Consider the following 20338-nt stretch of genomic DNA (forward strand, 5'->3'; position numbering starts at 1 on the left):
ATAAATGTCCTTTACGCCTCTACAAAATATAATGAAGAAAATTTGGATTTTGTTCAAATATTTATGCAATATATTCACAATTAATGACCCATTTCAGGTATCAGACGCAATCGTAAAAAGGGGTCCAAAGTGCCTCTTTTTACTTACTCTTCTATAATTATTTACCTGGACTCGAATTTGGTTAAAAAAAATGACAATGAATTTTTTATGGGTAGGTTTTTTCACATTCATTGATACGGTGGATTTCCTGGGAATTCGACATAGCGAAACAGGTAACATTTGTCTGCATCAAATCTTAACACAAATATATATATATATGCAGGTATATTTCTAGGTTACTTTTTATTCAAAAATCATCAGCTTACATTAAAAATAGATGTAGGTACTATACAAACGCACGCCGATGCGAAGTGTTTTCGCTCTAAAACACATATTTTTATTCCAATTTTTTTAAACTTTGGCAGGAGACCTTTTTTTATTCTAACACATTTGTATTGTAAACCCTGGGCAAATCTATCAATGTTTTAGTGTAGGCCCCATATAAGGTTCCATTTCACAAATAGACATTTTTATATAGAGTTTAATGAAGTGTAAATGAATTTTAGAGTAGATAGAATCCGAGTTGAGAAATGTTTTATACATCGTTGGAAAGGTATGAAAATTTCCTTTACGATAAGGTATGTTGCGTAAATATGGCTATAGTGTGTCATGTGCAATTAGGACAACAAAAACAAAATTTGGGAAATTCGACTTTTTTGAAAAATTGACTTTTTTATTGCCGGTTCCATAAAATGGAATAGAATAGAGATATTTCCATGATTCTTTTTGTGTTTTGTAGAAGAAGTGTTACCAAATAAAAGTTTATTTAACATCTTTGCAATAAAATGTGACGTAATACTTGTTTTTTAGCAATGAATATAGCACTACTTGAAAATTGACTTTTTTCAGTATTTTGATCGCTACGATCTCATTTATGGCTAGGATATGGCGAGACATACCTTAAAATGTTGGGAACATTTTAAGCTTTCATTTAAGTTCAAAAAAAGCGAAAAAATCCCCGTGGAACTTTTTTTCCAGTGAGAAACTTTTGAAGTTTAGTAAAAAAATTGGCCATTTTGGTCTTAAGATAACGGTGTTGTTTGATATCGAAATTAGCCAAATTAGCACTTAAAACTTTTCTTAATACCTCGACTTTGTGAAAATGGAAAGAAATGATAATGCTTTGATGGCCAAAGTTTGCGAAAACTTAAAGGAAATGGGAGTATCTTTTTTGAAAAATTTTGCAATTTTTTGACAAAAAAAATATTTTTCATATTGAAAACGATGCCATTTTTAAACCGCTAAAGATATTCACGTGATTCCTTTTGTATTTTATGCACACATATGCTGGCATAATTTGTGTGAAGTATGAAGTTTATAGCTTTAAAATTGACGGAGTTATTAAAAAAACACTGAAAAAAACCAAGGCCAAATTTTCATATTTTAAAATTAAACAATTCATAACTCCTTAACAGTACACGATGGCATGGTACTTTATGCATAAGTTTTTTAGATCTTGTCAAGCTCTTTCTCTAGAGTCCTAAATCATGTAAATCGGTTGAGTAGATCAAAAGTTATGGCCCCCAGAAGCTTGGAGAAGTCAAAAGTGGTCAACTTTCACACCCTGTAGCTCACCCTGTATTAAAGATATGGACCAACAACAGCACTTTTCTGAAAGCCTATGTCCTCCTCTACAAATGTCTAGAACATTTTGTATGGCTAAAATCAACAGATAAAAAGTTGTAGACTTATTTCCAATTTTTTTGCCATTTGGCCCACTGTGCGACGCTTGTGAACCACTGCTGTCTATGTTCGCATAAAACCTTGCAACATATTCAGTTCGACTATACTCCCATAGTGACGTAAGGCCAGAGCAAGATTGAAAATGCACCCACACCATGCACCGGCATGTCGACACCGACCGATGGTGGAATCGCCTCCAAAACAGAACAGAACCAGGCCACATTTATTATCCGATTTTGCTGAAGCTTAGGACAGTGAGTTGTATTAGGCCCTCCGACATCCTTCTTCAATTTGACCCCGATCGGTTCACATTTGGATATAGCTGCCATATAGAACGATCTGCCGATTTAGGGTCTTAGGCCCCTAAAAGGCGTATTTATTGTTCGATTTTGCTGAAGCTTAGGACAGTGAGTTGTATTAGGCTCTTCAACATTCTTTATCAATTTGGCCCCGATCGGTTCAGATTTGGATATAGCTTCCATATAGACCGATCCGCCGATTTAGGGTCTTAGACCAATAAAAGCCACATTTATTATCCGATTTTGCTGAAATTTGGGACAGTGAGTTGTGTTAGGCCCATCGACATCTTTCTTCAATTTGGCCCAGATCGGTCTAGATTTGGATATAGCTGCCATATAGACCGATCTCTCGATTTAAAGTTTCGGGCCCATAAAAGTCGCATTTATTGTCCGATGTCGCCGAAATTTGGGACAGCGAGTTATGTTAGGACCTTCGATATCCTTCTTTAAATTAAGACCGATCTCTCGATTTAAGGTTTTGGGCTTATAAAATGCGCATTTATTGTCCGATGTCGCTGAAATTCCGGACAGTGAGTTAAGTTAAGCCCCTCGATATACTTCTGAAATAGGGCACAGATCGGTCCAGATTTGGATATAGCTGCCATATAGACCGATTTCTCGATTTAAGGTCTTGGCCCATTTTTTGTTCAATGTCGCCGAAATTTGGGACAGCGAGTTGTATAAGGACCTTCGATATCCTTCTTTAATTTGGCCCAGATCGGTCCAGATTTGAATATAGTTTGGGACAGTGACTTGTGTTTAGACCTTCGACATCCTTCTTTAATTTGGCCCAGATCGGTCCAATATGAATATAGCTGCCATATAGACCGATCTCTCGATTTAAGGTTTCGGGACCATAAAAGGCGCATTTATTGTCCAATGTCGCCGAAATTTTGGGCAGCGAGTTGTGTTAGGATCTTCGATATCCTTCTTTAATTTGGCCCAGACCGGTCCAGATTTGAATATAGCTGTTATATAGACCGATCTCTCGATTTAAGGTTTCGGGCCCATAAAAGGCGCATTTATCGTCTGATTTGGCCGAAATTTGGGACAGTGAGTTGTGTTGGGCCCTTCGACATTCTTCTTCAATTTGGCTCAGTTCGGTCCAGATTTGCATATAGCTGCCATATAGACCGATCTCTCGATTTAAAGTCTTGGCCCCATAAAAGGCGCATTAATAATCCTATATCACTGAAATTTGACACAGTGACTTATGTTATGCTTTTCGACATCCGTGTCGTATATGGTTCAGATCGGTATATTCATAGATATAGCTGCTAGAAAGATCAATATTTTGTTATACACAATTGAACAATGACTTTCACTTATTAATATTTGGTCGAAATCGGAACATATTTCGATATAGCTGCTATGGTGCATAAGATATGCATTTTCACCGGATTTTGACGAATGGTGGTTTACATATATACACGAGGTGGTGGGTATCCAAAGTTCGGCTCGGCCAAACTTAACGCCTTTTTAAATGTTATAATAAAAAACTTGTCAGCACTCAATTTTTTCTAAATATAATTTTTAATAAGCATTATTTGTATATATTTTTTCATGTATTTTGATAATAGTCTCATATAATGGTAACAAAAGTATGTACATACACATTTATTTAAATTTTATATCAAATTCTCAACGATACAATCATAAATGGATTTTTTTTATACTGAGCCAACATTGACTTTGTGCTTCTTCCTTTTTTTCCTTACGCCTACAATGAGGATTTAGCATAGCTTGTGACATCAACGCCACCACGGGTATTTTCCGGCATTGTGCGATGCATTTCGTATAGACTTTGCCATACTTTGAGTTTTTCCATTTCCGGCAAATCGATGAATTTTAACTCATCTCCAATATTTAAACATTTGTATGTTGACGACTCAATGCTGTTGCTCGAATTGCGGTCCTGCAATGGTCGCCATTTGATATCTGCCATTTTAGCACTGTTTGGATTTCCTGTCTCAGCGAAATGTGTCCATAGTGAAATCATGCTTTTCAAACAATTATATTCGCGACTTTGTCGCTCCATCGGTTTGGCCAACACAGTGCTAAAGAGAAACGAAAGTTCCTCGGTGTGGGCTACACCACTCTGGCCATTGGTTTCTTCCTCGCTCGATGCATACAATAATCGAAAAGGATTTATAAGTTTGTTGGAATGAAAATCGAAACGGTATAGAAAGGTTGGAGCTTTGCGGGCATACTTTAAACGCGCCTCAATGGCTTTTTGTAAGGGATGCCAATATAGGGAGTACGAAATGATCTGTAAAGTAAATTAAAGCGTTGGTAAAATGTGGTTTAAACGGTAGGTAATGGGGCGAAGTGACAATTGCGGTTACACTGGGAAAATATATTTTTAAAATGTGATTTTTTAGCTATTATATTTTTGGCAACACTAGTTTAAACAACTCACGCACGTTTCGTGTTTTGTTTTATTGTCAAACATCTTCAGTTTGGTCTATTATTTAACCATGAATCGTCTAACAATTGAATTTCATTATCAAAATGAGTGCTCTGTTAAGAAAGCTCTTCGCGCGCTTCTTCCATTTTCGACGAAGCTCATTTTTGGCTCAATGGGTACATAAATAAGCAGAAAAGTCGATTTTGTAGTGAAGATCAGTCAGAAGCATTGCAAAAGCTACCAATGCATCCAAAATAAATGTCACAGTTTGGTGCGGTTTATGGGCTGGTGGCATCATTGGACCGTACTTCTTCAAAGATGAGGCGAATCGTTACGTAACTTTGCAAGGTGAGCACTATCGTGAGATGATTCCATCTTTTTTTTTGTCAAAAATGCAAGAGCTTGACTTGCATGACATGTGGTTTCAACAAGACCGTGCCTCACGCCGCACCACCATAGGATGGGGGTATACAAATTTCGTCATTCTGTTTGTAACGCCTCGAAATATGCGTCTAATACCCCATAAAGTCTATATATGATGATAAAGTCTATATAGCTGCCATATAAACCGATTTTGGGTCTTCACTTCTTGAGCCAATTCTTGTCCGTTTGACTGAAATTTTGCACATAGTGTTTTGTGATGACTTCCAAAAACTGAGCTAAATTTGGTCTAAATCGGTTCCTAACCTGATATAGCTGCCATATAAACCGATCTTTGGTCTGGATTTCTCCAGCTTTTAGAGGGCGCAATTCTTATCCGATTTGGCTATAATTATGCACGTGGTGTTTTGGTATCAAACCCAAAAACTGTGCTATGTCTGGTTCAAATCGGTTCATAACCTGGTATAGCTGCCATATACACCGATCTTGGATCTTGACTTCTTGAGCTGCTAGAGGGCGCAATTTTCATCCCATTTGGCTGAAATTTTGCATGAGGTGTTTTGTTATGACTTCCAATAGCTGCGCCAAATATGATTCATATGAGTTCATAACCTAGTATAGCTGCCATTTAAACCGATCTTGGATCTTGACTTCTTGAGCCGCTAGAGGGCGCAATTTTCATCTGATTTGGTTGAAATTTTGCATGAAGTGTTTTGTAATGACTTTCAACATACGTGTCCAATATGGTATGAATCGATCTATATCTTGTTACAGCTCCTATATAAACCGATCTCCCGATTTTGCTTCTTGATCTCCTATAAGTCGCAATTCTTATCCGAATGGACTAAAATATTACATAATAACTTCTACAATGCTCAGCATTCAATTCATAACTTGATATAGCTCCAATAGCTAAACAGTTCTTATTCATTATTCTTTGTTTGCCTAAAAAGAGATACCGCGCAAAGTATTCGACAAATGCGATCCATGGATCATAACATAAGTATTTGTTCCAATTTTCAGGCAAATCGGACAGAAATTGTGACTTCCAGGGGCTTCTGGGGCTCAAGAAGTCAAATCCAAGGAATGGTTTATATGGGAGCCATATCTGTTTATGGACCGATTTGGATCGTACTTGGCATGGATGTTGAAAGTCATAACACAAGTTTTTGTTCCAATTTTCGGGCAAATCGAATGAATATTAAGGCTTATGGGGCTCAAGAAGACAAATCTGAGGATCGGTTCATATGGGGACTGTATCAGTTTACAGACCGACCAGGATTGTACGTGGTAGGCAAATCGGAAGAAAATTTAGGATTCTGGGGCTCAAGAAGTCAAATCCAAGGAATAGTTTATATGGGAGCCATATCTGTTTGTGGACCGATTTGGATCATACTTGACATGGATGTTGAAAGTTATAACACAAGTCTTTGCTCCAATTTTCAGACAAATCGGATGAAAATTAAGGATTATGGGGGCTCAAGAAGACAAATCCAAGGATCGGTTTATATGGGGGCTATATCAGTTTATAGACGAACTAGGTATGATCCCAGTCGGTCTATAAACTGATATATTGACATGGATGATTAAAGTCATGACGCAAGTCGTTGTTCCAATTTTCAGCCAAATCAGACAAAAATTGTGGCTTCCAGGGGTTAAAAAAATCAAATCAGGAGATCGGTTCATATGGGAGTTATATCAGGTTATAGAACGATTTAGACCGTACTTGGCACAGTTGAAAGTAATAACAGTACGCTATTTGCAAAATTTTAGCGAAGTCGGATAAAAATTGCGGCTTTCAAGGGCTCAAGAAGCCAAATCGGGAGATCGGTTTATATGGGAGCTATATACAAATCTGAACCCATATGGCCCATTTGCAATCCCCATCGACCTACATCAATAGAAGGTATCTGTGTAAAATTTTAAGCGGAAATCATGACAGATCGACTCAGAATATCGAGATGATCAAGAATATATATACTTTATGGGGTCCTGGGTCAATATTTCGAGGTGTTACATACGGAATGATTTGGTTAGTATGGTGGTGGGTATAAAAAAGGAGGAAATTGACTCCTAACACTGAGCCACAGCCCCTTGAGATTTCCATCAAGTCATTCCGGTGCCTAGAACTGACTGCCATGGGATTGACTTAATTTTGTGCATGTTTTTGATGACTCTTTTTCAAAAACACACATATTTGATAGAGATTACAATTTATCGACCCTCTGCAATATACGAGCGAAAAAAATGCAAATGCAAATTTTGTCCATGAACATTCTACTAAGGAAAAGGGCAAACTTCTCACATTTCAATGAGTGCAGTCCGATTCAAGTTTGAGCTCCATGATAAGGGACCTACTTTTTAAAGCCGAGTCCGAACGGCGTACCGCAGTGCGACACCTCTTTGGAGAGAAGTTTTACAAGGCATAATACCTCGCAAATATTGCCAGCATTAGGAGGGGAAAACCACCGCTGAAAATTTTTTCTGATATTCTCGCCAGCATTCGAACCCAGGTGTTCAGTGAGGGCTGCTATTAAAATTTCTTGCCTGATAATGAAAATGCAAATTTTTATCATCTATGATGGTTTTATTGTTTTTTGAAATTTCCTTCAGCATGATTTATACACTTTACTTTAATTGACAATGGCAGAACATTTGTGCCATTAGCCGAGCTAAGAATATCGTTCCAAAAGCCTCGATCTTCTGCGCTCCTTCTAACATCTTTTACACCAAATTTCCAGATGTCATTTACCACTTGATCTTTCCATCGGGCTTTTGGTCGTCCCGGTTTGCGTCTACCACCGTGATCGCCTTCAAAAGACTTTTTCGCTGGAGCTTCTTCACTTAACCTGACAATATGACCTAGCCAACGCAATCATTGTATGTTGATATTTAGCTTTATTTACGTCGTCATACAGCTGATGCAGTTCGTGGTTCCTACGACGGCCATACTCTCCATCAATTCAAACAGGTCCATACATTTTACGAAAAATCTTTCTCTCAAACACTCCAAGCACTGTCTCGTCTGTTTTCAAAACTACCCATGCCTCGGAATCATATAACAACATGAGTAGTATCGGTGTCTCATATTGTTTAATTTTCGTCTGTCGAGAGGTGGCCTAGTTTCTAAACTGAGTGCTTAATATAAAGTAGCATCTGTTTTATCTGTATTATTCTTCGCTTTATCTCAAAACTGGTGCCCAGCTAGAAAAAGTTACTGACAAAGTTGTATATTAAAGTTGTGGTTCCCAACTTTCTCCATTTTCTTTATGTGCCCAATTGGACAAGGCGTTTTGGTTGATACCATCTACTTCGACTTATCTCCATTTACTGCCAAGCCTACTTTCACTGATTGTCTTTCGATTCTTTCAAAGGCTGCAGTGACTATTTCCGGTGATCGACCCATGATATCGATGCCGTCGGCATTAGCGAGTGGCATATACTCTCTTGTGAGTAGTGTGCCATATCTTTTCATATCTACATCTCGTATAATTCTCTTCAGCAGGATATTAAAGAGATATTTCCTATTCTTACTGAGGATCCTGTGTCAGCAAGTGTCATCCTGCAGAGTCTTTGCAGAGAATTTTGCAGTAAAACCAAACTCAGACATGGCTTGAAATACCTTTGAACGTATAGGGCTGTCGAAAGCGGTTTTGTAGTCAACAAAGATATGGTAAAAGTTGATTTGTTGTTCTCGAGTCTTTTACAGGATCTGACGCAGTGTGAGTATCTGGTCTATGGTGAATTTACCAGTTCTAAAGACGCATTGATAGGGCCCAATCATCTCATTGACTTTAGGTTTTAATATTTCACACAGTATGCTCGAAAGTATTTTGTATACGATGGGAAGGAGACTTATTTCTCCGTAGTTGACTCATTTCATCCTATCCCCTTTCTTGTGTGCAGGACATGGTATGCTAAGATTCCAATGATCGACTATGCGTTTTTCTAGCTAGATCGCGTAAACAAGCTGATGCATTCGCCCAATCAGCGTATCGTCTGCGATATTAATTAGTTCAGCGGGTAACTCATCGGTTCCTGCTGCCTTGTTGTTCTACAGTCAAGTCACTGCTTTTTTGGACCTCATTCTGACTATGAGGTCAACATTCTATACCAACATCAGGGATGGGTTCTGGAGTATCCTCTTCGCCGCCAGTGTCGAACACTAGCAGCTGGGTAAATTGTTCTGTCCATATCCTCAGCACACTATCTGTATCAGTTACCAGATAGATGGTCATAAAGAGGGGGCTGTGAGCATTCCAAACTTGACTTACAGAGGTCTACCGCTTTGCTGTCATTATCTAGAACAGACGTCCCAGTCATTGTGACGTCATGACAGGTCACTGTCTAATCCCAGCAACGATTAGACAGTGTCTCTTGCCAGCAACGACAATTGCAGAGGCTGTGAGGACATCGACGAAAAGTGTGCGTGTCCCGCACTAGCAGTCAGGAGTTCTACTTTAGGCTCTCATTTCTTTGAGAACCTGTATGAATTAGCGGATTTGAACATTTGCAAGTTATTGCGCTTTTTAAAGCGATCTGGATGGTTCTGCGGTAGGAACTAGAACTAGAAGGCATCTTCCTTCTCCTGTTCCTGTGGTATCACAATAGGCGAAAACGTCTAAGTGAGTCTGATGGTAGACTGACACTTAAACTTAACCTATCCTACCAGATTTTCTTCTTTGTCTCTGCAGGAGGATGTGCCTGCACGAAAGCCATCAGTTTGAGGTTTGATTCTTTGACAGAATTTTCGGACTGCTGTACATCTCAATTCGCTCACACTTACGTCTTTCCATTTACTTTTTATTTTTGAGGAAAAGGTGTTGCTCCTCTCTCCTTTTCCCCGATATCTCTACTTCATATTTACGCCGCATTCTTGTCTTCTTCTTGGTCGTACCATGGATTTTTTTTGGGGGAGGCTTCTGGTGCCCAAATACGGATCTCGGGGCATTTTTCATGGAGTGGGCAATGAATTGTCACTGCGCTGTTATATCATTGGGATAAGGAGTTGTTGTTGTAGCAGTCTGTTTTATTCTATCTTCCGTCTTCTTGATTCTGTTGAGTATCCAGATCCAGGAACTCTGCGACTAAGATGGGGTGCATCCAGAGGGCATCTGGGTCTAAGACGAGTGGGTCGGGCTGGGCAGTTAAACAGGTGACGAATGTCGTGTGGTTCCTGGTCATAATCGAGACCTCCATCCTGCACACTGGCATCGATCCTTGCTCTTTAGGAATTGAGGTGGCTGTATATATCGGATCGTAATAAAGCCAGAACTACTCTGGTTTGCCGGGAAAGGTAAATTTCTTTATGAGCAATTGAAGGCGATCGTTCTCCAAGGACTACGTTCACCCGGTAGCCATTTACCGCATCTGCTAACGTGTCCGCATGAATGTTGTTTGCCCGCTTGATATGCCGTTTGATTTACAGGTCTCTCTTGTAACGCTGGACCTCACGCTCTAGAACACGTATATCTACCTTAAGGCTTATGGGCGGTGGATACCTATCCACAAGATGATGATTTGGATGGTCTCCGCGACAGCCCAGAAGGTATTGCTTAGACAGCATATAGTTATGTGCTCGCGCGGAAAGGATCTTTGTCTCCTGATGAAGATGGTCCAGGTGAGATCTGAGGAGACACCCCGTCGCAGTTCCAAGATCTGAATATTTTTCTACTGCATGCCATAGAGCTGACAAAGAAACCTTGGCGCTGCATAACTGTGGTTAGTTATGCAGCGTCAGTGAGACCACAGACCGGCCAATTGCATTGTACGTGGTCAACAAGGTTTCTTTATCAGCTTCCACTACTGTGGTACAGGGTATTATAACATAGTGAATTTGAGTATACCGATCGACTCACAATCATTTTCTTATTTGATTTAACTTTGTTCGTCTGTCTGGAGGCCACCGTGGCGCAGAGGTTATCATGTCCGCTTATAACGCCGAACACCTGGGTTCAAATCCCGGCGGGTATAACAGAAAATTTTTCAGCGGTGGTTATCCCTTTATTAATTCTAGCTACATTTTTTAGGTATCCTGCATTGTTAAAACTTCTCTACCAAGTGGTGTCGCTATGATGCACGTTTACGCCGTTAGGGCTGCACTCATTGATATGAGAGAAGAAGTTAGGAATGATCATGGGAAATTTATTTTCATCGGTCTGCCTGTCCGTCTGTCTGTCCATGTTAATTTGTGTACAAAGTACAGTTCGAGGAGAACAAACCTTTTAGACAGCAAGGTGTTCATGTAATGTCGAATGTATGGTGGTGGAAGAAATGCCTCTTACGGTATATCAGATGACGATCTTGCATTATAAGTTCAGGCACGACATCAATGTTTTCTGGTAAAACAGTCATTTTTGGGACGCCCTTCATGGGATTCGACTTTGAGCGAGCATTGGCAACAACAGAATTCTTTAAACCAGTTTTTTACAGTGCTGTAGGATGGTGCCAAATATTCAGTTCATCAAAGTTCATCAATGCACTGTCGTTGTGATAATCCACGTCGAAAGTTGCCAAACAAGGTCGCAGGAAAATATAATTCAAGTTTTTGTCAAACTAATGTTTTTAAGTGACTGTAAACAACAAAAATAATGGTCGTAAATCAAAAAGTTCCGAGTGCGATTATGCTTGAAAATGTCCAACTTTCTAATGGCAATGTCAGTTTGAACCAGTCCTAGGCCAGAAAAGTATAAGAAGCCCTCACATATACCTTCGCTTGGTCACTTCATTTTTTCTCTGTGTACCTAGATTACACAAAACAGCAACCATTTTAACTAACCTCATACATATCCTCCAATGAAGGTGGATCTCCTTTCACATGAATTTTACGCAATTTCTGACCCTTTTCAATGCATTCGGGACTTTCCTGGTTAGCGGCAGCACTCTTTGGGACATAATGGGTGCAGGTTTCCAATAGTTTTTGGTAAACCTCTGGAAACATAACGGCGCCTAAAGCAACAAACCAAAAACATTTTGTACTTCATAATTTTTCTCTTTTCTATTTGAATTCAACTTACGGCGTTTAAAGAAAAGTCCTTCCAAAGAATTTGCTCCCAAGATCATAGGTAGACTATTACCCCAGGCATGGGGTAATAACTCTTCCACTGATTTACAGATCACGGTGTGCGCCGTAAAATACGGTTCCACACAAGGCGCAAAACCAAACAATTCACGATCATGGCGTGTTACACATTTACTTTCAGCTCGGACTATTTCTTCGGCTGGCAATTTTAGCAAATATTTGAGAATTAGACGCTCCTTGTTTTCCCCTTTGTAGCCAGCATTTTGAGCCAACTCATAGGCACGTGAAGCACAATCTGATATGGCCCAATCACCGGTGGCAATACCCGATTGTAAAATTACACGGTGGAAGAGACCTCGAGCATGTTCACTCAATGTCAATAGGTGAACGGCACACCCACCGGCACTTTCACCAAATATAGTCACATTGTCAGGGTTACCACCAAAGCAGGCAGCATTTCTCTTAACCCATTTGAGGGCTAGAATAATGTCTTTGAGGCCAGCATTGCCAGGTGTATGTAAACCAGGTTCGTTGAGACTCAAAAACCCTAAGAAGGTAGAAAAAATAATAGAATTATTGATTTAGATTAAAACATTAGGTAATGACATAAGTAAACACATTGATATAGATTGGGCTTCCATATATCCCGGCCGACACGTTATAACTATGAGCACCACACAGGCTGGAACTTTGAGCCCCGACTTGTGTGGTGTCCATCGTTATCACGGGAAGCTTAGCTGAAAGCTACCGGGCGCGTCCACGCCCCAAATGCTGCCACGGGCTGTCAGCGTTTTTCGAGAGGAGAGTCTCAGTGAGGAGTCAGCTGGCACTGGCCCATCATTAAATACTGAGTGCCAATGATATTCGAGATGGCAAGGCAAGTTATTGGCGCCTACAAATAACCAATGGCCAACAACAGCGTCTGTTCTCAGGTAAGGGGCGGCTGGAGGCGAGCGTCGCATCTTAGAGCAAGCGGCTCGCGACGACAAGGGATATATGTGCGATTCCACAAAACCCATGCGGTTAGGGCGCTGGGCCAGTAACCCACCCCCAGAAAACTATGAGAAACAAAGGAATAGTAAAAACGGACCCCCTACGGTTGACGACCCACGCAAACAAAAAAGGACCATGATTTGCGAATCTGCACCTGGAATGTCCGCACTTTCTATAGAGAAGGTGCAGTATACGCGCTGGCGGATGTATTAAAGAAGTACAATGCGGATATTACAGGCTTTCAGGAAGTGCGATGGACTGGCAATGGCGTCACAACAACACCAAACGGTGACGGACTATACTTTAGCTGCCATAACACGAGGCATGAATTTGGCTGTGGATTTGTGGTTAGTCGGAGACTTAAACACCTTGTTTCACGTTTTGCTCCGGTGGATGAGACGCTAGCTACAATCCGCCTAAAAGCCGAATTCTCCAACATCAGCCTTATTTGTACCCATGCCCCGACGGAAGACAAGGACGAGCAGACCATGGATACTTTCTACAAGCGCCTAGGAAGAGAGAGAATATCACTGCTGCACCGCCCATGGTATTAAAATCGTTCTGGAAGAATTTAATGCGAAGATAGGAAAGGGAGACATCTTTGGTCCAACAGTCGGAAAGATTAGCCTCCACGAGATAACGTCCGGTAATGGGTTGAGGCTGACAGATTTCGCCGCGGCAAAAAATATGGTAGTTAGTAGCACCAGATTTCAACATAAAAATATTCACAAAGGCAGATGGCTTTGATCAGGTGACAGATCAAAACACGAGGAACTAAATTGCCCACGTTGTGATAGATGGAAGGCATTCATCCAGCATGTTAGATGTACGATCGATCCGGGGAGCGAATATAGATTGGGATCATTACTTTGTTGCAGCAAAGGTTCGCACCCGTTTGAACATGGCGAGGAAAATACGATCTGACACTGCACTGAAGCTGGACATTGAAAAGCTGCAAACATTACAAATGGCAACGTCATGATCCACTGACTGACTGACTGATCCAATTGCTCGATGATATAACGCCGCAGTGGCGTACCATTGCCCACTCCTTTGAAAAATATGTCAAATCCGTCCTTGAGTACCATAAGCCACCCCCAAAAACCCATGGAACACCCAAGAGTTTCGAAATGCTACTGAAGCCAAGAATGCGACAGCAACCCTGCAATCAGTAGTCACGCGCCAGTTGAAGGAGAGATATCGGGAAAAAAGGAGAGAGGAGAAACGCCTTTTCCGCAGGAAGAAAAAGAAAAAGGAAAGACGTGAGTGTGAGCTAATTGAGATGTACAGAAGTCAGAATGAAGTCCGGGAATTCTCCCAAAGAATCAAACAATCTACAAAGCTGCTTTCGACAGCCCTATAAGTTCAAAGGTATTGCAAGCCATGTTTGGTACCCCTGCAAAATTAATAAGACTCTTCAGGATGACACTTGCTGAGTAGGAATTGGAAATAATCTCTTCGAATGATATTGGTTTTGGTTTTGATCAATAACAAACGATGGCACACTACCTACAAGAGAACACATGCTAGTAAATGCAGCCTTTGAAAGAATCAAAAGAGAGTCAGTGAAAATGTATCTGGCAGTAAATGGAGATAATACGCCTTGTACAACCGATCCGATGAAGAAAATGGAGAAAGTTGGGAATCATAACTTTGAGATGGACAGCAACTTTATCTACCTCGGCACCGCCGTAACCGAAACGAATGACACCAGTTTTGAGATTAAGCGAAGAATAATACTGGCAAACAGATGCTACTTTGGACTAAGCAAGCAGTTTAGAAACAAGGCCACCTCTCGGCAGAGGAAGATTACACAATACAAGACATTGATACTACCCGTGTTGTTACATGGTTCTGAGGCATGGGTACTTGTGAAAGCAGATGAGGCAGTGCTTGGAGTATTTGAGAGAAAGATTCTTCGTAAAATAGAGAATATAGGCGTCGTAGGAACCACGAGCTGTATGAGCTGCATGACGACGATAGCATAGTTACACGTATCAACATACATCGGTTGCGTTGGCTGGTTCTTGTTGTCAGAATGAATGAAGAAGCTCGAGCGAAGAAGTCTTTTGAAGGCAAGACGTTCAGCTAATGGGACAAATGTCCAGTCTTAGTCAATTAAAGTATAGTAATATCTCAATATGTACCGATATGGCGCATTTACAATCTCAACTGATCTACCCAAATAGGAAGTATTTGTGCAAAATTTAAGGCGCATAGCTTAACTACTTCGAAAGTTAGCGTGCTTTCTACAGCCAGACGGACGGACAGATGGACTTAAAATTTCTTGGCCATGAAGAATACTCGCAAACAGAATGACAAAGTTAGTATAAACACAATGGGGGTATATAGGTCTAAGAACCTACAAAGTATACATTGTATACTTTGTAGGTTCTTAGACCAATATTTCGAGATGTTATAAACTTAGTGTTAGGGCTACCTGTGTACTTCAAAAGTGCGGAAGGTGTCATGTGTACTTTTTAATCACTTGCAGATCTCTGTTTTTACACTCATCACCAGAGGATAGGGTATACTAATCTAGTCATTCCGGTTGTAACACCTCGAAATATTGATCTTAGATCCCATAAAGTATATATATTCTTGATCATCTCGATATTCTGAGTCGATCTAGCCATGTCCGGCTGACGAAATCACGATGGCGGTCGAAAGCGTAAAGCTAGCCACTTAAAATTTTTCAGAGATACTAAGTGTTGATGTAGGTCGTTGCGGATTGTAAAGGGTCATATCGGTTCATATTTGGATATAGCTCCCATATAAACCGATCTCCCGATTTGTCTTCTTGAGGCTCTGGAAACCACTATTTTTGTCCGATTTTGCTAAAATTTTTCCATGTAGTGTTCTGTTATGACTTCCAACAACTGTTCTAAGTACAGTTCAAATCGGTCTACAACCTGATATCTATTATCTATTATATAAAAATGAAATTGTTGCGGTTTGTTTGTTTCTCTGTTCCGTATAGACTCAGAAACAACTGAACCTATTTTCATGAAATTTTCGCATATGGTAGAGGTTGAGCCCTCAGTGAAAATTGGCTACAACATTTTTTGATGTCCGAAGGGGGACGGATCCTCTCCCTTGCCACCAGTTTCAAAAAATCAGATCTCGGAGATGGATGCACCGACTTAGGCGAAGTTTTCTTTGCCACGTTATTATATCCTGGCGGGACGCCCCATCCCAAAACCCACCCGAACGGACATGTTTATCAATTGGGACAATATGGGTATCAAATGAAAGGTATTTAAGAGTAGAGTACGAACTTGCCATAACATAAAAATGTCATACTAAGTATCGGGGGTCATCCACCCCAAAAACACCACCCAACTGTAAACTTTAATCGCTTTGGGTTATATGGATATCAAATTAAAGGTATTTGAAAGTAGAGTACAAATAAGGCATAAACATTTATTCCTTGGTGGGACAAATATGGGACTCTAATGAAAGGTATTCGGGAATATAATATAATAAAATATGATGTCAAAAATCCAAGTAACTAGTAACAAACCGCATCAAAAGTACAGCCCAAAATCAAAAGTGGACCGACCGGGACCATATGGGACTCCAATAAAAGGTATTCGAGAGTAGAGTACAAATATGATTCTCGAATAATAAAAATTGCGTATAATTACCAATGGGGCCGCCCATGTCCCATGTGGGCATATTAGACCATCATGAAAGGTCTATGTCAGTAGAGTCGTCCTGTCAGCAGGGCATGTAGATCGCGACAATAAAGGACTCAAATGAATTGTCTTTTGGGTGTTAGCATCAGTTGACTCGACCCTCTCTTCACACAACAAACTGTCATGTAGGACTACAACGAATGTATTGTAGTCAAATGAAATGATTTGTCAAAGGGCAATCCCCCTTTACCGACCCTATCCAAAAAAAAATAATTAAAAATAATATATGAAGGCCGATCAGGATAGAATAGAACAGCAATAAAAGACCACCTAGCCACCTTCAAAAGACTTAACATTGTGGGGCTCAAACAAAATCGTGTGCTGGCACGATGCTGATATTATTTCAGGGTCCGCCCGCTAAACTTTCTTCAAACAGGCCATGTTTGCCTACTATAGCAATAAATAATAGGTATTTGATAGTAGAAATCGAATTTGATATCCAATTTTGAGGCCAAGTGATTGGTGGTCGTCTCACTCCATAAACTCCCCCCAAACCAATGGCAATTGGGGCTCAAATAAAAGTAATTTATGAGTAGAGTACGATGCTGATATTTTTTTTTGGGCTAAGTGCGTGGGTGACCGCCCCACACTACATACCCCTCAAAATGGACATATTTGTGGATTATGGCAAAACATCTAACAAGTTAATTGGGCGGACGCTCCCCTTACCCTATTTTCAAAAACGCCATATCTCGGAGATAGGTGGGACTATTTAAGCGAAATTTAGTTTGTTTACAATAACTCAAAAATAGAAATTTGGTAACCCTGTTTAGGGTGGGATATCCAGGGCGGCCGCTCCACCTCCAAAGGCCGCCAAATGGAAATATAAACCAATAACGACAATAAGGGGTTCAAATGAGACTAGAGCACGAATCTGATATATGGGGGTCCACCTCACCCCTAAAAATACCACCATACCAGACATATTTACCGACCATATCAATATAAGGCTCAAATGAAAGGTATTTGGGAGTAGAGCACCAATATGATATCCACATTGAGGCGAAATACCTGAAAGGTCGCACCAGCATCCTCAAACAGTACTATTTCTTGGCCGGGCCAGTATAGGGCTCAGATTAAAAAAGAGAGTGAAAGAAGACCCAGTGGAGCCGGCCCTGACCTGCTAGTAGCTCTCATATAAACCGATCTTCCGATTTGACTTTTTGAGACCCTGGAAATTTTTGTCCGATTTTGATAAAATTTTGCACATAGTTTTCTGTTATGACTTCCAGCAACTGTGTCAAGTACGGTTCAACCTGATATAGCTCCCATATAAACCGATCTCTCGATTTGACTTCTTGTCCTGTTATGACCTTCAACAACTGTACTTAGTAAAGTCTAAATCGATCTATAACCTGGTATAGTTCCCATATAAACCGTTCAGCCGATTTGACTTTTTGAGTCCTTACAAGCCACAATTTTTGTCCGATTTATCTGAAATTTTGCATGTGGTGTTCTGTTACGACTTCCAATAACTGTGCAAAGAACGGCCCAAATCAGTCTATAGTCTGATATAGCTCCTATATAAACTGGTCTCTCGGTTATCCTTGTTCGGTTCCTAGAAACTTTAATTTTTGCTGGATTGACAAACATTTGGTATGTGCAATAAATTTGTGCCCCTCAACTAAATTTAGTTTGTATAAATGTTTTGCAGAATCCATGGTGGTGGGTACCCGAGATTCGGCCCGGCCGAAGTTAGCACGCTTTTACTTGTTTTAATCTCTTTCGAGTTTTGAGTTCAAAGTTCGTTCAATCAAAATAGAGAATAGCTCATATTGTACCATTTCATATACCAACGAGAGTTCAACTCACCTAATGCACCTACTCGATACTGGACTGTTATCAGTATAATGTCTTTCTCAATGAAATACTCTGGGCCATAATATTCACTGCTAGCTTCACCAAATTGAAATGCGCCACCATGAACCCAAAACATTATGGCTCGAGGTTTGATTGGCTTTAACTAAAAAAAAAAATTTGTTTTAGTGAGGGTATTTTTCTATACAATTTGCACACATACATACATTATTTGTATACACATTCACAAAGAGACAGTCTTCAGAACCATCAATTTTCAAATCCATAGGATTGAGTTGGATACATTTTGGTCCATTGTATGAACAGTCCTTTACATGATTCCACGAAGTCATGGGCTTGGGGGCACGAAATCTCAAATCCCCAGTCGGTGGCAGTGCATAAGGTATATGCTCAAAGCTATAGTAAACTTTGTTATAAATGCTCAACCGTTTGGAGCCACGAATTTTACCGGTATGAATTTTTGCAGTAACATCTTCATCTGTCATACGCCTTTGCCATTGATTCAATTTGAATTCCAAAGTTCTAAAAGCGAACCAAAAACAAAATAAACACAACACAGTCAACAAATAGAAAGGGGGAATGGTAGTTAAACGGATTTAGTTTGTAGGTAATCGGGTACATTATTAAATATAATAATATTTGCTGCCAAGCTGCCATTATGCGATAAACTTTTTCTCTTGCTTGGTTTGTTATCGCGCAATTAAAATTCCCTAACCTACCTTAGTTTGAAATCCAATTTTTGTTGTTCCAACAACACATAAGCCATATTTACTGATGATATTTCAACTTTGGAATACTACTCGATGTGTTTCGAGTTCAGCGTCTATTACAGTACTAAACGATTTCAGCTTGCGGTGGTGGGTTATCTTGTATTTCTTTCCATTATCTTTTTTTTACGCTCACTGAATGAAATAATCGTTACTGTTGAGTTGATTTATAGTGAGTGTGTATGTGTGTTAGTACGAGCATGTAATGAAGTTGATACACTTAGAATAAAAATGGTCATTATCTTATATACAAAATTGAATTTGTGTTTGTTTGTTTGTTTGTTTGGTTGTAAGTTTGTTTGTCGGTTTGTTTGTTGGTTCTGTATAGACTTAAAAACGGCTGAACCGATTACCTGGAAATTTTCACAGATTGTGTAGGTTGGTCTGGAAGGAAACATAGGCTATATAATTTTTGATATCGGACGGGGTGCGGGACAATATATGGGAATAAAACGAAAGGGATTTAGGAGTAGAGAACGAATTTAATATTAAAAATTGGGTCCAAGTAACTGGGGGGCCGCCCCAACCCCAAAACCCCCTAAAATAGGATTTTTGGACGATCATGACAATATGGGACTCAAATGAAAGGTATTCGGGAGTAGATTTGGAATATGATCAGGAACGAGAAATAGGCTTTATAGGTTGTTGATTTCGGCAGGGGGCGGACCCTTTACTCAAAAAAATTACCTAAAATCAAAAGTGAACCGAACGGGACAATATGGGTATGGGCCTCAAATGAAAGGTATTCGGGAGTAGATTACGAAGCTGGCATACAAAATCAGATCGAAGTATAGGGAGTCCCCCTTCTCTCCAAAAACGCTTTAAATGGGCACATGACCCATCATGGCTATATGGGACTCGGTTTTTTTGTTTGTTCCACAGTAGATTACAAATATGGCATAAAAAATTAGGTCCAAGTAATGGGAGGACGCCCTACCCCCAATTACCCCCAAATGGGCATATTAGCCGATCATGTCTATATGGGACTCAAATGAATGGTATTTGGGAGTTCATTACGAATATGGCATTAACATTTGAGTTGAAGTCTAGGTTGTGCTTTTCTTTTCAAAAATAAGTCAAATAGGTTGATTGACCATAATGACAACATGGGACTCAAATGAAATGTATTTGAGTCTAGAAAACGAATTTGACATCCAATTTTGGAGCCAAGT

The 20338-nt window shown here is 40.0% G+C and overlaps 1 protein-coding gene across 1 annotated transcript; it reads right to left on the minus strand.

Moving 5' to 3' along the window:
* Positions 1-3632: 3632 nt before the first annotated feature.
* On the minus strand, positions 3633-19218 carry LOC106091939 (esterase B1). Its single transcript, XM_013258653.2, has 6 exons — positions 19119-19218; positions 18606-18921; positions 18394-18544; positions 11886-12437; positions 11648-11817; positions 3633-4350 (listed from the first exon to the last, which is right to left on the minus strand). The coding sequence occupies exons 1-6, from the start codon at positions 19163-19165 to the stop codon at positions 3802-3804; spliced, it is 1785 nt and encodes a 594-aa protein (XP_013114107.1). The 5' UTR covers positions 19166-19218; the 3' UTR covers positions 3633-3801.
* Positions 19219-20338: the final 1120 nt, after the last annotated feature.

This window comes from Stomoxys calcitrans, chromosome 1, assembly GCF_963082655.1.
Source record: "Stomoxys calcitrans chromosome 1, idStoCalc2.1, whole genome shotgun sequence".
NCBI classification, from domain to species: Eukaryota; Metazoa; Arthropoda; class Insecta; order Diptera; family Muscidae; genus Stomoxys; species Stomoxys calcitrans.